This window comes from Rana temporaria, chromosome 1 (assembly GCF_905171775.1).
Source record: "Rana temporaria chromosome 1, aRanTem1.1, whole genome shotgun sequence".
Classification (NCBI taxonomy): domain Eukaryota; kingdom Metazoa; phylum Chordata; class Amphibia; order Anura; family Ranidae; genus Rana; species Rana temporaria.
The window spans coordinates 100,325,326-100,345,785 of NC_053489.1; the positions used below are offsets into that span (position 1 = coordinate 100,325,326).

The 20,460-nt window shown below is 42.7% G+C and overlaps 2 protein-coding genes across 4 annotated transcripts in view; both read right to left on the reverse strand.

Moving 5' to 3' along the window:
* The window catches only part of HMGCR (3-hydroxy-3-methylglutaryl-CoA reductase), a 31,964-nt gene extending 14,416 nt beyond the window's left edge, over positions 1 to 17,548 (reverse strand). The window contains exons 1-6 of one of the 3 annotated variants that reach the window (XM_040341307.1): positions 17,207 to 17,401; positions 3,825 to 4,008; positions 679 to 790; positions 473 to 560; positions 307 to 391; positions 98 to 203 (exon numbers count right to left, since the gene is read on the reverse strand). In XM_040341307.1, coding sequence (XP_040197241.1) covers positions 98 to 203; positions 307 to 391; positions 473 to 560; positions 679 to 790; positions 3,825 to 4,008; positions 17,207 to 17,337 — 706 coding nt within the window. In that variant the 5' untranslated portion in view covers positions 17,338 to 17,401. Of the gene's footprint in view, positions 1 to 97; positions 204 to 306; positions 392 to 472; positions 561 to 678; positions 791 to 3,824; positions 4,009 to 17,197; positions 17,402 to 17,458 lie in introns of those variants that run through there. The other 2 variants (XM_040341324.1, XM_040341316.1) reach the window with 2 other exon arrangements.
* Positions 17,549 to 18,576: 1,028 nt separating this feature from the next.
* Positions 18,577 to 19,061, reverse strand: LOC120929673 (cytochrome b-c1 complex subunit 9-like). Its single transcript, XM_040341353.1, has one exon. The coding sequence runs from the start codon at positions 19,059 to 19,061 to the stop codon at positions 18,873 to 18,875; it is 189 nt and encodes a 62-aa protein (XP_040197287.1). The 3' UTR covers positions 18,577 to 18,872.
* Between the last annotated feature and the right edge of the window lie 1,399 nt (positions 19,062 to 20,460).

Consider the following 20,460-nt stretch of genomic DNA (forward strand, 5'->3'; position numbering starts at 1 on the left):
TCAAATGCATATATTCTTGATGTATGATACCGATGAAAAGCTATATTTTGTGCATGAACTGGGGTTACTGGGCTCCCCTAGCATTTTGCACACTCACCTGACATTGTGCCAACGCCAATAACCAGACATTCAACAAGAGCATCCAGAGTGAAGGTCGGCCCCAGAATGGCCATACCACGAGCAATGTTCGCTCGAACTTCATCCTAACAAAAAAAATTAAAATTACAATTGCACATTGTAGACAAAACATGGAATATAAATAAAATGAAACGCCATTGTAAATAGCACAATATAGTATATGCTGACCTGCGAGTTTGAACTCAGGGCAAACTTGGCTAATGCACTGGCTTTAGAGAGATCTATGAGCAGCAGGAAAAATGGAAGAGCCTCACTGGAAAGAAGACAAAAATAAGGTCACATTTTCAGTAAAAAATAAAACTCGTCTTATCAGCTCTAGGCATTCTGCACTTACTTCAAACCGGTCAGCTCTTTATCTAGGAAATGAATCACCACGGTACTAAAAACAAAGCTTGAGAAGATGGTAAACAGCCCAGCAATACCTAAAACAAGAACATAACCAAAGTCAATAACAAATATCCAAATTCAGTCATATCAGTGTAAAGAGAGGAAGGAGAAGAGAGTTCAATATAGTATTCAAATGCGGACATACGGTATTACCTAAAATGTATTTCGATCCAAGCTGCCTGAGGTTCTGGAACTGGAAGTAGATGTACAGAATTGCAATGCAGCGTGTTATGGTCAAGATGATGATGTCACTGCTCAAAACATCCTGCAATTTACAAGACAAACGCATTAACTAAAATACCAATTTATTCAAAGGTCACAAAAATCTCAATTACCTAAAGTGCATTTCCAGTTTTTCTATAACACCTACTTTATACATTTGTTACATTTTCCGATTCACATATAATGATTTAAAATGGCTACTTACATTTGTACCTTTCAACTTCTATGTAATGTTAAGGAGGGGACTTGAGAGTTATGTCTACAATCATTAACCCTAGCTGTACTGTGCTGCCAGATCTAATTATCAGTTGTAAACTAGATGTGCACACAATCTGTCCTAACAAAAGGTATAAAGATCATAAGGCTTTCGTGCCACATTCTATATGTTAATTTACAAAAAATAAAAATAACAAAATAATTGGGTTTAGGAGCTTTCACCATTATTTTGCCAAAGCTCCTAAACTCAACTTCATAAAAGCCTATGCGTCAATGTACACAATGGGCTAGATTCAGAAAGAATTTACGCCGGCGTATCTATTGATACGCCACGTAAATTCAAATCTGCGCCGGCGTATCTTCTTTCTGTAGTCAGAAAGCAAGATACGCCGAAATTAGGCTAAGATCCGACTGGCGTAAGTCTTACTCCGTCGTATCTTAGGGTGCATATTTACGCTGGCCACTAGGTGGCGCTGCCGTCGATTTCAGCGTAGAATATGCAAATGAGCTAGATACGGCGATTCAGAAACGTACGTGCGCCCGGCGGATTTTTTTACGTCGTTGCGTAAGGCTTTTTCCAGCGTAACGTTACTCCTGCTATGAGGCATAGCCAATGTTAAGTATGGACGTTGTTTCCGCGTCAAATTTTAAAAATTTTACGTCGTTTGCGTAAGTCAATTGCGAATAGGGCTTTGCGTAAATTACGTCCACGTCAAAAGCATCGACTATTTGCGACGTGATTAGGAGCATGCGCACTGGGATACGTTCACGGCCGGCGCATGCGCCGTTTGTGAGAAACGTAATTTACGTGGGGTCATGTTTTATTTACATAAAACACGCCCACCTCTTGACAATTTGAATTCGGCACGCTTACGCGGGCAGATTTGCGCTACGCCGTCGCAACTTACGGAGCAAGTGCTTTGTGAATACTGCACTTGAGCGTGGCGTAAATAGGATACGCTCCGCCTGCACAAACTTGCGTCCCCCTACGTGAATCTAGCCCATAGACTTCTAGCAGAGTTTAAGTGAGGTTTAACCTCCCTCTCCTGAACATGGAAAAATCAAATTCAAAATTGGAACGGTTGGGGGGGGGGGGGGGGTGCGTTTTTGCCACATTTTGCGTTTTCCCCCACCCACGGTCAGGGTAGGCTAGTGTACATGTAGCCTAGTCATTCTAGCCTTATTTAAACACCCGATCCAAAGGGTAAGAAGGTTTTTGTTATTTTTAGGCATGCTGTGTGAATGGGAGCACATAGAAAACATAATAGATTTCTCTATTTTGACTGTAAAAGTGGAAATATGCTTGAAGGTCTCCATTACGCAGAAGACAGCAAAACACACACATGCCTTTAGGCGAGTGCAGACAGCTACGGACAGTCAGTCTGTACAAAGCAATAGCAGGCTAAGAGGCGCCACAGTGGTCTGCAAATCAAAAAGTGGCAGCAAACGCAGTTTTACCGATGCACAACATAATCCCATTGCCTTGCAGGGGATTTTTTTTTTATTTGTTTTTTTTAAAACTGCGGTTTACTACCGCTTTATAAAACTGTGTACACCCTATGGGAAAAATCTGTAGAAAAAAAATCCATACGAGGCACATTCGATTTTCATATAGCGTGTACACAACTTTCGATTTCTAAATCCTATTCAGACTCAACTAAAATTTCAGAAGAGACAAAACGTAAAAATTTTTTGCAAATGTGAACAGAAAGAACAAAAGATTTTCATGTAATGCGTAATGTTTTCGTACAAGAAAAACGAAAGACTGCGCATTTTCAGAAACAATATAAAAAAAAAAAAAAAAAAAAAAAAAAAAAAAACTAACCACACAATTCGTACATTTCCTTGCCCGGTTCCAACTTGCCAGGAAACGAGAAAAAAATAAAATAAAATTGGATGATCGTTGGCTCAATTTTCTCAGTGTGCATCAGCCTTAAGAGGTTACTTGCGGTTAGGGTCCGATGTCTGTCCCTGGACATATTTGTGTGCATCAGGGTCAGACATCCGTCCCTAACCGAAGGTAATCACTTGATGTGCGGGTACTTGCCAAGATTAGCAGACAGTAACTTGTACAGGCTGAGTTAAAGAAGCTGCAATACCTGTCAGCCCAGCCGCAGCAATACATTGGGGTTAATTTATTAAAAACTGGAGAGTGCAAAATCTGGTGAAACGCTGCAAAAAGAAAAAAGCAATCAGCTTCCAGGTTTTTGCTGTCAAACCTTAATTGAACAAACTGAAGTTAGAAGCTGATTGGCGCCCATGCAGAGCTGCACCAGATTTTGCACTTTCCAGTTTTAGTAAATCACCCCCATTGTCTTACTGCTGTCAGTCTGTGTTAAGAAGGCCTAATTTCATTCAAACAGTCAAATATCCATCAGTGGTTAAGAAGTACAAGGAAATTTGTCTAATTACAAAGCTGAAAACCTAACTGTCATATTACTGGCAATGAATCAAATTTTCTAAACTGGGTGAAATTTAGACAACAAGGATCTAGACTTTTGAATAAAATCCTTTCAGTAGAGAAAACACACACACACACACACACACACACACACACACACAGTAAAATACAGACTTGGAAGTTTTTTTTTTTGATTATTATAAAAAGGCAGCTTTGCTCTTCAGGAAATTAAATGTTGGGGGTCATTTATAAAATTACCCCCCCCCCAGAGCTCACTCCCAACCATGTCAATAGAAAAAACCCAACTTGATTACAATTATTAAAAAAAATAATGAATATATATATGTATATGTGTGGGTGTGGCATAGTGGTCAGGCATCTTTAATGCTGACTTCACGTTCCAGAACATAGCAAGTTATAGGCCAATATGATGAATACAGAGAGGTCTTGTTAAACTTACTTCGTCAAACTTCGGGCACTCATAGTTCCATCCACAGATTTTATCATTCCCTGTGAACATGTTCATGGACATCATGCAAATGGTCATAGTCACCGTACCCACAATGACCTCCCATGGATGGGAAGCCACAAACTGGCCATGCATGCGGAACAAGCGGGACAACATCTTTAAACTCTGCAGTGATCTGAAAAAAAAAAAGGAGAGAATAAAATTACCAATTGTAAATGAAAGCCAAATATTTCAGCATCGCACAGAAGAAAGCATCAGACCAAGAGAAACTCTCAGAGGCCAATAGCACAGAAGTTAGACCACTAAATTAAGAGGGTGTTCCTTACTTTACTTCTAGCTCATATGCGTTTCCCCTGAAATGATGACCAGGAAAAGTCTGGACGGACTCAGCTGCTCAGCTGAATCTACTAAAGAATTCCATTCAAGACCACAACAGCTTTCACTTTCAGTATATTGCAATGTCATTTTGTGAGAGCGAAAAAAAAAAAAAAAAAAAAAAAAAACAACCCACAGTCACAGCTTCAGATTTAAAGGGCTAGCAAGTCAAAATGTAATTATAGGAAACCGTGTTGATGCCATTTGCTGCAACTCAGATTCATTTAAATTCCTTTATGTGATGCACAGCCGTGGCCAAAAGTTTTGAGAATGACACAAATTAGTTTTCACAAAGTCTGCTGCTTGTGTTTTAGATCTTTTTGTCAGATGTTACTATGGTATGTGGAAGTATTAAATATAAGCATTTCATAAGTGTCACAGGCTTTTATTGACAATTACATGAAATTTATGCAAAGAGTCAATATTTGCAGTGTTGACACTTCTTTTTCAAGACCTCTGCAATTAGTCCTGGCATGCTGTCAGTCAATTTCTGGGCCATATTATGCAAGAATGGGCTTCCATCAGTCAGAATCAATGCTTGGAGTTTCAGAATTTGTGTTTTTTTTGTTCACCTGCCTCTTAAGGATTGACCACAAGTTCTCAATGGGATTAAGGTCTGGGGAGTTTCCTGGCCATGGACCCAAAATGTGCCATGTTTTGTTTCCCAAGCCACTTAGCTATCACTTTTGCCCAATGGCAAGGAGCTCCATAATGCTGCAAAAGGCATTGTGCATCAAACTGTTCTCAGATGGTTGGGAGAAGGATGTTTTTGTACCATTCTTTATTCATGGTGTGTTCTTAGGCAAAATGGAGAGTGAGCCACTCTCTTGGCCGAGAAGCAACCCCACACATGAATGGTGCTGCCTCCTGAGAAAGCTCTGCACTGGTGGTGTCCTGATCCCGCAGCTAAATCAACTATAGGAAACAGTCCTGGGGCTTGCTGTACTTTCTTGGGTGGCTGAAGCCTTCTTCACAAATAGTGGAAAGGTTTTTTTAAGAGATCAAGTGAATTTTCATGGCAATCTGATCACTCTCCATAACATTCTGGAGTGTATGCAAATTTCCATCATAGAAACTGAGGCAGCCAACTTTGTGAAAAATGTATATATATGTTGCATTATTCTTCTGGTTATATAACAAAGGGAAGTTCCCTTTGTACATACTGAGCCTTCAATATCAAACCCTTATCAGTGACTGAAGTCTGTTTCAAGTTCACTGACCCCATTATTCAAAAGGGAGTATGTGTATGAACAATATTGAGAGCCGATCAGGACAGGTCGTGTGAAATTATCCAATGAGACAAGCATGAAAATTTCACGCACGATACCAAATTTTGTTTAAAAAAAACACACCATAAAAATACAATGCGTTACATCAATTCCAAATTTTTGTTCTGTCGTACCAGAATTTTCGTAACCTCTTTATAAAAAAAATAAAAATAAAAACACAGTATTTTGCGTACCGTTTTCTGATCGCGTGTACAGGCCATTACAGAGAGCTCCAGTCTGATCTCTCACCTACTCACTGAACTCCTTGGTGATGACAAAAACAGGGCAAAGGGTGAGCTCAAACCCATACAGAACATGTAGGGTAGAGGGGAGACTCTAAAGCAGGTGTCCTCAAACTTTGGCCCTCCAGGAACTACAAATCCCATCATGCCTAGTCATGTCTGTGAATGTCAGAGTTTTACAATGCCTTATGGGACTTGTAGTTCCGCAACAGCTGGAGGGCTGTAGTTTGAAGATCCCTGCGCCTAAAGTATAACTAAAGGCGAAACAGTTTTTTGTTTTGGATAGAGTGGAGAGGGATTAGAATGCTTGTCAGTTTTTATTATTGTCAGTGTCCCCTTTAGGAGAGTCATCATCTTCATTTGTCCTGTTTACCGTAATATTGAAAGTGAAAGGAAAAGAAAAATGCCAAATTTTGCGTTTCCCCCAGAAAGGTAATAGGGGGGACATTTTCCAATGGGGACACCGATTCTGGTGACCTGGGGGTTACAAATGAATTCCCTTAATTTGCAGGGATATCCTCTCACTTCCTGTTTGGCTATGGGACAGGAACTAAAAGGTAAATCTCTGCAATGGGACATAGATGGCGAAAAAAAAAAAAAAAAAAAAAAAAAACCTGGATAGGGGTTATAACCCTCCCTTACTCCATCCAAAATGAAGAAAATAAACAAAAAAAAAAAAAAAGAAGGAAGGGGTGGGGATTTGCCTATAGTTCTACTTTAACCACACCCATTGGTTCTCCGAGATTGCAGGGGGTTGGGCTTAAGATGAACTTCAAATAAAAACGCCAGCAATGCTTGTTTTTGCCTAGAAGTACCAGTAAGTAAAAAAAAAAAAAAAAAAAACAACACACAAGGTTTGCCTGTGTGTTTTGTGCCATCAGCAATGCCAATTGGTATAAATATTAGGTGTACCCATGTTACTAACCTACCAGCACTGCATACAATATCCAAGCCAAGCCAAGCTTTTAATAGGATATAAAATGACTCATTTACAGCACAGCAGCTGCAGTTTTCCTTATTCAGGAATGACACATCCAGATCACTCTGTAAACTAGCTGATGCAACCCATTAGAAACTTGAAGTAGCAAATGTGAGCGTTTACAGAGCACACACATAATATCATCCTGACATCAGCTGGAAACTCCCAAGTTAGGAAAATCATCTAGCACTTGAAAGAAATAGATGGACACACAGAACAAATGGGGATTTTGGGAAGACAGAATGTAGAATTTCCCAGATATTTACATCAGAAGATAAAGCCATAACAGGGCACTTCTCCCATTTCTTATCAATAGGACTACACACTCTAAAAACACCAAAGGTGATATAGGGAGCAGAAAGGGCAACCATGTATCAGCTAAAGAGGCCATAACCAAACAAAACCTCTAGACACAAAAGTAAACACAACTCTCCAAGTGCAAACATTGATCATTCAAATACAAGTCTCACATTTTTTCTAGTGCACTTTGACTGCCCAAATCTGACACATTCTGCTGTCCACAACCAAAGTCAAACTTGTTGGGAAGCTATTAAGCCATCATACATACATCGAGTGCAAACATGGACAGATATACTCACTATGTACAGCCAATGTAATATGGATGTCTAAGCTGGCCAAAAAACGGTTACATTTTTTTTTTTTACAACAGCTAGAGGGCTGGGGGAAAAAACAAAAACAAAAAAAACAAACAAACACACACTACACAGGTTTCCTCCATCCATACCAAACGTGGTAGATAGAGGCATACACCCCCCCCCCCCCCCAAGATATTGTATGCAGACCTCGGGACTCCCCAATGTTAGAATATACTAATAAACAGCTGCAGCCACTGATCCACAAATGTTTTCCAGCTTGTCCGTCAACAGAAATTGATCTAATGTTTCACTTATATTGAACTAGAATGGCCCCAAACACTGAAATTTGGTTGCACTCTGCCGAACCAGACACATTTCAATTCATCTATGGCCAGTGGAACTTTAGTCAGAAAAGTTCTGCTAGATGACTTCAGGCCGGTCGCTTTTGCAGTTACAGCTGTAAAACATTAGATATAAGTGTCTATACTGTTCAAAATCCAGTAATACACCATCTCACCCTGCTCTGCACATGCTCAGTTTCCCTCTTTTTTAGGCACTGTACCAAATTTGTAGAGGCCGATATGCTGAAAGCCTAAATAGGTTTACTGCTGTTCAGGGGCTTTGGGCTTCAGCAAAATGGCAACTACTGGCAAGAAGAAATGGGAACAATGCTGGAGGGAAGCAATTAACAGCACACACTATTTTTGGTAGCAGAATTATTATGGAATTTATGTTCCTTGCTAAAAACATTTTAATCAAGATGTTATGAGTAAAGTTCTGCTTTAGCTCTGAACAAGGCCAATGATTTTATCTACAGACAAGGTTTAATCAGCCCAATCCTAAAACGTAGATAAATTACTGGCATTGCACAGATACCAGTGCCGATACTAAGCATTTGAACGAGTGTTTGCAGAAATGCTCCGATACTAAAACTGATACTTTCAAGTCCGGGATCACATACAGTACAGACCAAAAGTTTGGACACACCTTCTCATTCAAAGAGTTTTCTTTATTTTCATGACTATGAAAATTGTAGATTCACACTGAAGGCATCAAAACTATGAATTAACACATGTGGAATTCTACATAACAAAAAAGTGTGAAACAACTGAAAATATATTTCATATTCTAGGTTCTTCAAAGTAGCCACCTTTTGCAGCAGACACATCTCTAGAACTGGTAAGAGGAGACTGTGTGAATCCGGCCTTCATGGTAGAATATCTGCTAGGAAACCACTGCTAAAGAAAGGCAACAAGCAAAAGAACTAAAGGGCTAAAGAACACAAGGAATGGACATTAGACCAGTGGAAATCTGTGCTTTGGTCCGATGAGTCCAAACTTGAGATCTTTGGTTCCAACCCCCGTGTCTTTGTGCGACGCAGAAAAGGTGAACGGATGGACTCTACATGCCTGGTTCCCACCGTGAAGCATGGAGGAGGAGGTGTGATGGTGCTTTGCTGGTGACACTGTTGGGGATTTAATCAATATTGAAGGAATACTGAACCAGCATGGCTACCACAGCATCTTGCAGTGGCATGATATTCCATCCGGTTTGCGTTTAGTTGGACCATCATTTATTTTTCAACAGGACAATGACCCCAAACACACCTCCAGGCTGTGTAAGGGCTATTTGACCAAGGAGAGTGATGGGGTGCTGCGCCAGGTGACTACCTTTTGAAGCTCATCAAGAGAATGCCAAGAGTGTGCCAAGCAGTAATCAAAGCAAAAGGTGGCTACTTTGAAGAACCTAGAATATGAAATATATTTTCAGTTGTTTCACACTTTTTTGTTATGTATAATTCCACATGTGTTAATTCATAGTTTTGATAGTACAGACCAAAAGTTTGGACACACCTGTATGTGCGGCGCCAGTTTCAGTGCAATTTGTAAAAAGAGTCCAGTGCAATTTCATGCAGCGGTTTAGGTGCACATTTATAAAAAAAAAAAAAAAACAAAAGTGTATGACACTGGAAATTGCGCACTCAAATTACGCTATAAATAGGCATCGTTAATTTGTATTGGCAAGCACTCGAGAAAGGGTATCAGTAGTTGTACTCGGTCTTAAAAACTTGGTATCGGTGCATCCCTACATTAAAGCGGGGGTTCACCCTATCGACGAAAAAAATTTTTTTTTTTTTTTATTTTACCATAAAATCAGGCATTGTAGCGCGAGCTACAGTATGCCTGTCCCGATTTTTTTACCCCCGTACTCACCTTGTTCTCGTAGATTGAAGATACCGGGGAATGGGCGTGCCTATGGAGACGGAGGATGATTGACGGCCGGCTCTGGCACGTCACGCTTCTCCGGAAATAGCCGAAATAGGCTTGGTCTTCACGACGCGTGCGCATAGCCTGTGCGCAGGCGCCGTGAAGAGCCGAGACCTACTCCGGCTGTCTTCGGGGAGAGTGACGTGCCAGGGCCGGCCGTCAATCATCCTCCCTCTCCATAGGCACGCCCATTCCCCGCGGGAGCCGAAAAATACGATCTACGAGAACAAGTTGAGTCCGGGGTTAAAAAAAAAATCGGGACAGGCATACTGTAGCTCGCGCTACAATGCCTGTCTCGATGGTAAAATGTGTCGGGGGGGGGGGGGGTGAACTACCGCTTTAAGATACTTATCCTTGTGTTAAAGCTCTGAATTGAGCATTAGGTTTGAGTCATCAGAGAGCAATTGGGTCACATTTTTGACATTACTACACACAAACATTCTCTGCCATACAAGAACAATTAAGAGTGACAAATCTCCCTTTGTCTATAAATATCTCAGTCCATTGGGAGAGGGGGAGATCTACCTTTCTAGGCGTACTAGTGTTTATGTACTCTATATACCACAGAACTTTGTGAAAATAGATTTACCGCATCTTCCCCACAGCCACTTCACACTGCCCTCTGCGAACCGCTGCGGGTGTCAAATACAATGTTAATGACATCCCCAGATCGGTTCACAATGCCAACTGTGGATTCGGACAGGAAATCAGTTCACATGGGTGTTTACAGTGTAAGGGGGAAAAAAAAAAAAAAAAAAAGGAAGGAGTTCCTGCACCTTTTTTGTGCAAATCAAATGCAAGTTCAGCCATACAACTGTATGGCTGAATTTGTATTGCACAGACATCGCATGCGTGTGAACCCAGGCAGAAGTTGGCTGGTTTCTATGCACCAGATTTCTCACCATAGCAAGCAGCTTGTTATAGAGGGTATTCGGCAGGGGGAGGAGCCAGAACATACTTTTCACAGAGAAGGCGAGTATAACTGGTTTGTTATTTAAAATGGAAATCCAACCTTTAGAAGCACTTTAAGGCCCCTTTTGCGATTCCAAATCGATCTTGTTGCGATCTCAACAAAACAGTCATACGACTGTGGATCTGACTTTGCCCTGCGACTCGAAGTCAGACTTCAATGACCAGGGATCCGACTTTGATCCCCGAGATAACAGGCACTGTCTGTTTGGTATGAATCATTTTCGGCATGGGGGCTGCCCTTAAAATCCATACCAGACCGAAGGGCCTGATATGCTCTTGGAGTGAAGATCTTGGAGTTCCCCTTCAAGATCATCAGAGCACAAGTTGCATGCCAAAGTCGGATCCGTTAATACATTGAAGTCGGCATGACTTAAAAGGGTCACTAAAAAGGAAAAATTATTTTTCCTTTAAAATAACAAACATGTTATACTTACCTCCACTGTGCAGTTCATTTTGCACAGAGTGGCCCCGATCCACGCAATTACTCACCACAGTCATGCAAGAGCTCGCATGGTGATACAGCGAGCGGCCATAGCCGCTCACTGTATCGCTTGGCCCCGCCCCTCGGTGCGCCACTGGATGCGATTGACAGCAGCCAATGGCTGCGCTGCTCTCAATTCATCCGCTCTAGCCAATCAGCGGCCAGGCTGAGCGGCGAAGAGGATATCTGGACCGCACAGGACTTTCGACAGGTCAGGTAAGTAAAACATGGGCTCGGCAACACCGCTCAATTGTCGCTTTAACAGACAATTGCGCGGCCGTGCGACGTGGCTCCCAAACAAAATTGGCGTCCTTTTTTCCCCACAAATAGAGCTTTCTTTTGGTGGTATTTGATCACATCTGCGGTTTTTAGTTTTTGCGCTATAAACAAAAATAGAGCGACAATTTTGAAAAAAATGAAATATTTTTTACTTTTTGCTATAATAAATATCCCCCAAAAACATATATAATTTTTTATTTCCCTCAGTTTAGGCCGATACGTATTCTTCTACCTATTTTTGGTAAAAAACAAACAAACAAAAAAAAAAAAAAATCGCAATAATCGTTTATCGGTTGGCTTGCGCAAATTTTTTTTAGCGTTTACAAAATAGGGGATAGTTTTATTGCATTTTTATTTTTTTGACTACTAATGGTGGCGATCAGCGATTTTTTTCGTGTTTACGACATTATGGCGGACACTTCGGACAATTTTGACACATTTTTGGGACCATTGTCATGTTCACAGCAAAAAATGCATTTAAATTGCATTCTTTATTGTGAAAATGACAGTTGCAGTTTGGGAGTTAACCACAGGTGGCGCTGTAGGAGTTAGTGTTCACTGTGTGAGTGTTTACAACTGTAGGGGGGTGTGGCTGTAGGTGTGACGTCATCGATCGTGTCTCCCCTATAAAAGTGGATGACGCGATCGATACGCCGCCACAGTGAAGCACGGGGAAGCCGTGTTTACACACGGCTCTCCCCTTTCTTCAGCTCAGGGGACAGATCGCCGCACTCGAGCGGCGATTGGGCCTGCGGGACCCGGAGCTTCAGACCAGGTCGCGGGAGCGCGCCGCGGCTGGGTACAAGTACAGGACGTATATATACGTGCTTGTAAATAAATGGTGATTCTGCGCAACATATCACACTAATGGAATAGTGATATCACATAAGCAAGATAAATGTAAGAGCTGACAAATAATCAGCATATAGTATTAAATGCAAAGAGAATAGTGAGTCCAAATATAAATATATATATACTCAAATAGTGAATAGTGAGTCCAAAATATATAATACTTATAAGGCGAATGTGCAAAAATATATAAAGAATATTGTGCAAAAAAAAACGGAATGGAAGTTCAATCCCAATAGTAAACACAAATCAGCTGTCAGGGCAGATATTCTGAATGCACTGGATGAAGGTGAGCACCAGCTCTATGGTGTGAGTGCACGGCCGTGCGATAGAAGATAAACCAGATCCCTGGCTGAGCTCCCGGGACTCTTACCTCTCAGCCCTCCTAAATGGGCATTGATGTACAGGTCACTCGCAGCCTTCTATGGGTGGTCCCTGATGTTTCCTCTCTTGATCTGATGGATCCTTCCTTAATTGGGACAGATGCTCCTCGAAACCAGATGGATGATGTGGGTTATAAGAGAGAGAGAGAGAGGGGACTCCCATAGTGAGGTAACGTTTGGTGCAGGTAAAATATGTTTATTGAGGAAAAACCTGCACTTACATTAAAAGAAAAATAAAAGTGCAACGAGGAAACAAACAAGCGGCGTTTGAATCGCCAGCTTACGTCACTCCGGGTGTACGTCCTCCAATTCCTACGCGTTACGACACCACGTGTCTTCGTCTGGGGAAACGACGACGAAGACACGTGGTGTCGTAACGCGTAGGAATTGGAGGACGTACACCCGGAGTGACGTAAGCTGGCGATTCAAACGCCGCTTGTTTGTTTCCTCGTTGCACTTTTAATGTAAGTGCAGGTTTTTCCTCAATAAACATATTTTACCTGCACCAAACGTTACCTCACTATGGGAGTCCCCTCTCTCTCTCTCTCTCTTATAACCCACATCATCCATCTGGTTTCGAGGAGCATCTGTCCCAATTAAGGAAGGATCCATCAGATCAAGAGAGGAAACATCAGGGACCACCCATAGAAGGCTGCGAGTGACCTGTACATCAATGCCCATTTAGGAGGGCTGAGAGGTAAGAGTCCCGGGAGCTCAGCCAGGGATCTGGTTTATCTTCTATCGCACGGCCGTGCACTCACACCATAGAGCTGGTGCTCACCTTCATCCAGTGCATTCAGAATATCTGCCCTGACAGCTGATTTGTGTTTACTATTGGGATTGAACTTCCATTCCGTTTTTTTTTGCACAATATTCTTTATATATTTTTGCACATTCGCCTTATGAGTATTATATATTTTGGACTCACTATTCACTATTTGAGTATATATATATATTTATATTTGGACTCACTATTCTCTTTGCATTTAATACTATATGCTGATTATTTGTCAGCTCTTACATTTATCTTGCTTATGTGATATCACTATTCCATTAGTGTGATATGTTGCGCAGAATCACCATTTATTTATATTCCTGTTTTATGTCATGTAAACATAATTAGGTTTTGCTGCACTATATATTTTTGGTGGATTCACTCATTTAGGATCCATTTTAGCGCAAAAGCACTTGTCACTCTATATACGTGCTTGTGCCCAGCCGTGCCATTCTGCCGACGTATATGTGCAGGAGGCGGTCCTTAAGTGGTTGAAGTCATGCTAATATGAATGGCAGTCATTGAAAGTCATGGAGAATGACTTGTCATGCATCGTGGGTCAAGTCGTATAAGTGTGAAAGGGGCCTAATAACTCTCCCCTTATGTGTCTGTGCTCACATAGGCTTTTAGAGGAGTTCAGGTGCAGCAGCATTTAGAGGCAAAGGTCTTTGTGAACGCACTAGGCAAGTGCAAACTACAAGTGCACTGAAAGTACACTTGGAGGTGCAGTCGCTGTCGATCCGAGGGAGACATGCAATCAAAATAAAACAGCATTTTAGCTTGCACATGATTTGATAAAGCAGAGCTTCCCTCATTTCAGATCTACAGCAACCTTAATTCCAAGTGCACTTGTAGTGCAAAGTGGATTTGCCTTTAGTAAATAACCCTTTATTGTGTAAGCAAGCCCTTAAAGTGACCAGAAATGTATTTCCTTCTGCCTTTTTATTTTTTTTATTATTCAAGGAAAGGAAGATAACAATGGTTACAACCTGAATGGTCAATTAGCATGGAACATACAGGCAACTATATAGTTACAGTTCTGTGTACTATCATTTCACAACAGGTAGTGGATAGATTCCAGAGTAAATGTTTTGCATCGCTTGTGTGTCCTCTTGAGAGTTTTTAGAGCATTGTAAAAATTCCTGCTTTCCAGGAAAGGAAACCTATACTAATAGAAATACTCACCTCCTAAGAACACTACGGGGGTTATTTACTAAAGGCAAATCCACTTTGCACTGGAAGTGTAAACTACAAGTGCACTTGAAATTGCAGTCGCTGTAGATCCGAGGGGGACATTCAAGGAAAATAAAAAACATATAGCTTACACATGATTGGATAATAAAAGCAGCAGAGCTTCCTCTCATTTCAGATCTACCCCTCAGATTTACAGCGACTGCACTTCCAAGTGCACTTGTAGTACAAAATGGATTTGCCGTTCGTAAATAACCCCCTACGTGCTTAATTACCTCTGGCTTCAATGCTTTTCATGTCCCCAATCCAAAAGTGATCAGAAGGACACGACATTAATAACAGCCTCTAAACTGAATCGTCACAGGTCTCTAACAAGCAAGTTCAGCACAGGTTACATCTTGCTGGTAGTTTTGCAACAAAGACAATAACACACTTTGCATCTGTGTTGCCCATGTTCTCTCACCAGGCAACTATGACTAATACAATAAATACATAGACAACAACAAAAATAAAAGTTCAAACAGCAATATCCATAACAAGGCTTTTTTGCATTGCTTGTCAGTACAGCGAAGAGTCCTGATAAGGGAGTGGGGGGTACTGATTATCAGTGATGTGAGCAGTCAGCAGCCTCAAAATGATTTGCAGATTTCCCACAGTTCTTATAACAGTCAAAGACAATAAAAGTATACAATAAACAAAGAAAATAACATTCAGTACTGCAAAAACGAAAAACTAACTGCAATAGTACCTGTTGAAAATCTGATCAAAATGATGTACATAACAGGCTGTTTATATCCATACATCAAAAAGGTCCTCACAGGAGAAAAGAACACATTCTAAATCCCAAACATTGTTATAATCTATATAAACGAATAACAAAAACACAGCTCTGAATAAAATATACTTTATTATTAACCATCTTTGTACTCTCTGTATTCACAGTCTGAATTCTGCTCAGCAGTGAAGAAACAAGGCCGTCTATAGATCCGGTCTACTGGGCAGGGCTCTTCTAGATTCTGGTTCAATATGGCGCTGGCTGTAATCTGCACAGGCACCTCCTATTGTACCAAGTCAGTGAAGGATGATGATCACTGATATCAAGGCTAAAATAGAATTTTTGTATCAAATATATCATAAAATAGATTGATACAAAAGGTCACATATAGTTTGCTGTATAGTATCATACATATTGGCTTTATTTTAGTACATATAAATGAATAGTTATTACTAAAGAAAAAACAGATTTCAGAATTAACAGACAGCAAGGAATAACAATATTTTATTTGCTTAGAAATATAATAGAAAACATTTACATACAGCTATACAATTTTTTTCTCTCCGGTATACACAATATTTTTATTATATATAGTTTTAGTAAACCCCCCCCCCCATAGTGTATGTGGTGTGTGAGATTGATTGATATATATATATATATATATATATATATATCAAACACACATTATATATAAAATCTCACATACACTATGGGGGTTGGATTTATTAAAACGGGAGCGTGCAAATTCTGGTGGCTCTGCATAAAAACCATTCAGCTTCACGGTTTTATTGTCAAAGATTATTGAACAAGCTGAAGTTAGAAGCTGATTGGCTACCATGCACCAGATTCTGAGTGCTCCAGTGTTAGTAAATCCCAGTAATATATACCATGGTATATTAGAAAAAAAAAAAAAATTAAGTATAGTTAAGTGTTTGTCACCCTACAAGATATAGGGGGCTCCAAACGCAGCCCCTGATATCGCCAATGGGCCACATATAACATTACAGATAACGCTACAGCTGAAGACTTCCTAAAGAAACTGATCGGAGACTGTTCTACAGGAGTGGTTGTAGACGGAGGTCATGCTATAGAAGACAGAAACTAGGGACTTGTTGCATGCAATTGCTAGAGATTGCGGTTATTGAAGGCTCCTCTATAAATCCATGTATCCACTCCTGTTAGGGCCCCACTGAGGGCTGCACTACAAACCTCAAATCATTTGTATTTGGGGGACATGGTACTGCAGTCACCAAGAGCAATTACATCTCAGTCGTTGGGTGTGGGGGCTCACTGTGAGACTAAAATAGTCAGAAGGGGGACCACAGAAGCAGAGTTGTTCAGGGGGGGGGGGGGGGGGTGCAGAGCCTCAAGTCGCTTGGGTCGCAGAGCTACAGTAATCATGGGGGTGGGGGTCGCAGAGCTACAGGAATCATGGGGGTGGGGGGACAATGGAGTCACCACCATCATCATGAGGTTGTCGTGGAGCCACAGTTAGACAGGGGACATGGAGCTTCAGCCATTAGGGTAGGGGGACTGTGGAGCCTCGAGTCGTTGGGGGGGGTGCAAGGGTGGAGATCGCAGAGCTTCAGTCATCGTGGGAAAAAGGGGGGCCTTGATGCCTCAAGTTGTTTTGGGGAGGGGGACTGCAATGATCGGGGGGTTGCCGCGGAGCCACAGTTGGTGGGGGGGCCAGGGACAAGGTTAAAGGTAGGTGCCGTCTTATAGAACATGGTTTCACACATCTCTTGCTCCATATTCTGGTCTTCCGTTGCAGCTCTCTGCATTCAGTCACATAACATTTTATAACAAGAGAAATGGATGCTGGAGGACCTTCCATTCCACCAGTCGTGCTCTGTACATAGAGGGTCACCTCCATCTCATCACATATTATCTGCACTAGCCCCCCCCCCCCCCCCATAGAAGGAGACTTGCCTTACTTACACCCCTCCCGCTCCTGAGCTCAGTCCTGCGCCCTCTTCATGAAGTCTCCTCCAGATAAAACATGTAACAATGGTGACCAGCTTCCTCCTTCCTCGTCCAGCTATGCTACTCGTCCCGGGTCGTGACCTCATACAGGAAGACGAGGGCAGCACGAAGGACCCCCTCTGCCTCCATCTCTGCCCGGGGCTGTCTAACTCACTGCCTGTTTGGAATAAGCAAAGCGAATATCCCCACTGCCCGGCGCACACTCACCTTCAGGCAGGTGGATCTATCTTGACTGGCCCAGCGGCGGCGGTGTTGTCACGTCTGGAAGCGGCACTATTTTAGGAGAACCTCTCCAGTCCGCCGCCGCAAAGCGAGTGAACGAACGCGTCACCTGATCCCTTTCCAGTGACAGCTCTGACGAGAAAGGGCGGCGCTAGAGTGTTGGAAGCAACGAGTGGCCTGATCCTGCAACCAATCGGCGCCTTGGACAGGTGAACTCGTCATTGCAGTTGCTGTGGCAACGAGCATCCGTGTAAGACAAGGCGATCTCGCCTCACTGACAGCGAGCCAATAATAAGGGAGAGCCGGGAGTGAGGGGGACAAGGCAACCTAGCTGTGTAAACTGGCCATGAACTAGAGGGGGAGAGCCAGGCGTTCTCTGCATGCTCCTGTATACTGTGCACACAACTTACATCACACTTATATTTACCCATCTATTCCATATCCATTCCAAGAAATCACCTAAAACCTATCACCAGACACTGGGACTGTTTAATCAACCAATCTCCTCACTTCTATGTATCCCATAGAGACCTTAGTCCAGTGGCGGCTGGTGCTCACAATTTTTGGGGGGGGGGCAAACAAACTGAAAAATTCTGAAAAAAAAATTCAATTGCAGTCTCACTGTGCCCATCCAATGCAGCCACTCTGTGCCCATCAATTGCCACCACTGCCCATCAAACACGGCCACTGTGCCATCAAAGACAGCCACTGTGCCCATCAATTGCCACCACCATGTCCATCAAACGCAGCCACTGTGCCCATCAATTTCCGCCACCATGTCCATCAAACGCAGCCACTGTGCCCATCAATTGCCGCCACCGTGTCCATTAAACGCAGCCACTGTGCCATCAAACGTAGCCACTGTGCCCATCAAACGCAGCCACTGTGCCCCCCCACCTGGTGGGCGGCGAGCAGTGTCCTCCATGCTCCTCGATGTTTTCTCCCACCCTCTCTTCTCATCCTATGCTATGATTGGACACCTGATAGGTGTCCAATCACAGCGCCTGTCGTTTCAGCCAATCAGGTGATGTGTAACAGACCCGAGCACCTGATTGGCGGAGAGGCTGTTCAGTGTTAGAAAAGCGAATATTCATTCCCTTTTCTTTTTTTTTTTTTTTTACATGTAGAATATTTTATTACAGCATATGTTCAATTGCAGGATACATCCAATATTTGATGACCAGTTGTTGAGACATGTGACAGAGGTTGCTGTGTTGCCATCATCTCAATTCACGGCAGCAGTAAGATTTTTCACTGCAGCTTTACAACTAAAAAGACTTGCACCAATTGGTGAACAGATAAGCAGGTGGGACAGGACTGTCTCTACATTTTCAAAAGTATGTCCTTTTTGGCCACTGTCCGGTTCAAGGTGCCAGATATGGTCACGTCAATCCACTTCCTATTCCTCTTTCTGTTCATATTGGTGCTTTATGTGCTTCCACAATTTCCCTTGGTTCAGGTGCTCGAACAGCGCATCAGCCCCTTGGTCGAACGCCCTCTCGAACAGCACCGCCCCCACCACGATGGAGAGTGTGAAGGCGGAGGTCCGGCGGAATAGTGAGCGGTACACGGTGTTCAGCACAGACATGTCATTCCCTTTTCTAAGACCCCTTTCAAACTGGAGCGGTTTGCAGGTGCTATTGCGCTAAAAATAGCGCCTGCAAACCGACCCTAAACAGCCACTGCAGTGTCTCCAGTGTGAAAGCCCAGCACTAGCAGGATGGCAAAAAATAGTCCTGCTAGCCACATCTTTGGAGCGGTGGAGGAGCGGTGTGTATACCGCTCCTCCACCACTCCTGCCCATTGAAATTATTGGGACACCGCGGCTATACTGCCGGCAGAGGGGCTTTGCGGTGGTTTTAACCCTTTCTCGGCCGCTAGCGGGGGTAAAACCGCCCGCTAGTGGCTGAATAGCAGCGCGAAATTGTCGGTAAAGCACCGCTAAAAATAGTGACGCTTTATGCCCGACGTCGTCCCCGCCACAGTATGAAAGGGGCCTTACACAGCTGGGTGAACTGCAAGCGCCATGCATGGCGATCACTGTTTATCTTCAAAAATACCCCCCGCTGCTGTAATTCAGGCGCCCGTCACCCGAAAAGGGTCCTGGCGCCTGAATAGGGGGTGGCAGCGGCAGCCATAGATAGAGTCATTCAAAGCATGAATCTATCTATTGGTGATAGAGGGGGTGGCAGGAGAAAGGGGGTAACACCCGTGCGCCCTTATGGACACACCGCCACTGGACCTTACCTGTACCATGTTTTTACTAGTGTGACTTGGGACTGCATGACAAGTCCATACCCCATGATTTTCAAAGAGTACCCATAGACCTCAAGATTACACAGGCATTACTTCAAGTCGCATCAAAATTGTGCAAGTTTTAGGTCGCAATAGTGGAAATCTAGGCTAAGCTAAAGGCTGTTTGCTGATAATTATAGAAACCAGTGGGGAGATGATTTGATCTTTGTGACAATATCCCCCACACCATTACACCACCACCAGCCTAAACCATTGATACAAGGCAGGATGAATCCATGCTTTGATGTTTACACCAAATTGTGATCCTACCATCTGAATGTCACAGCTGAAATCGAGACTCCTCAAACCATGTTTTTCCAATCTTCTATTGTCCAGTTTTCCTGTTCTTATCTGACAGGAGTGCCATCCGGTGTGATCTTCTGCTGCCGTAGCCCATCTGCTTCAATGTTCGATGTGTTGCGTGTTCAGAAATTCTGCATACCTTGGTTGTACCGAGTGGTTATTTGAGTTACTGTTGCCTTTCTATTATCTTGGACCAGTCTGGACCAGTCTGCCCAACTCCTCTGACCTCTGACATCAACAATGCAATTTCATCCACACCACTACCGTTCACTGGATATTTTCTCTTTTTCGAACCATTCTCTGTAAACCCTACAGATGGTAGTGCATGAAAATCCCAGTAGATCAGCAGTTTTTGAAATACTCAGACCAGCCCATCCAGCACCAACAAC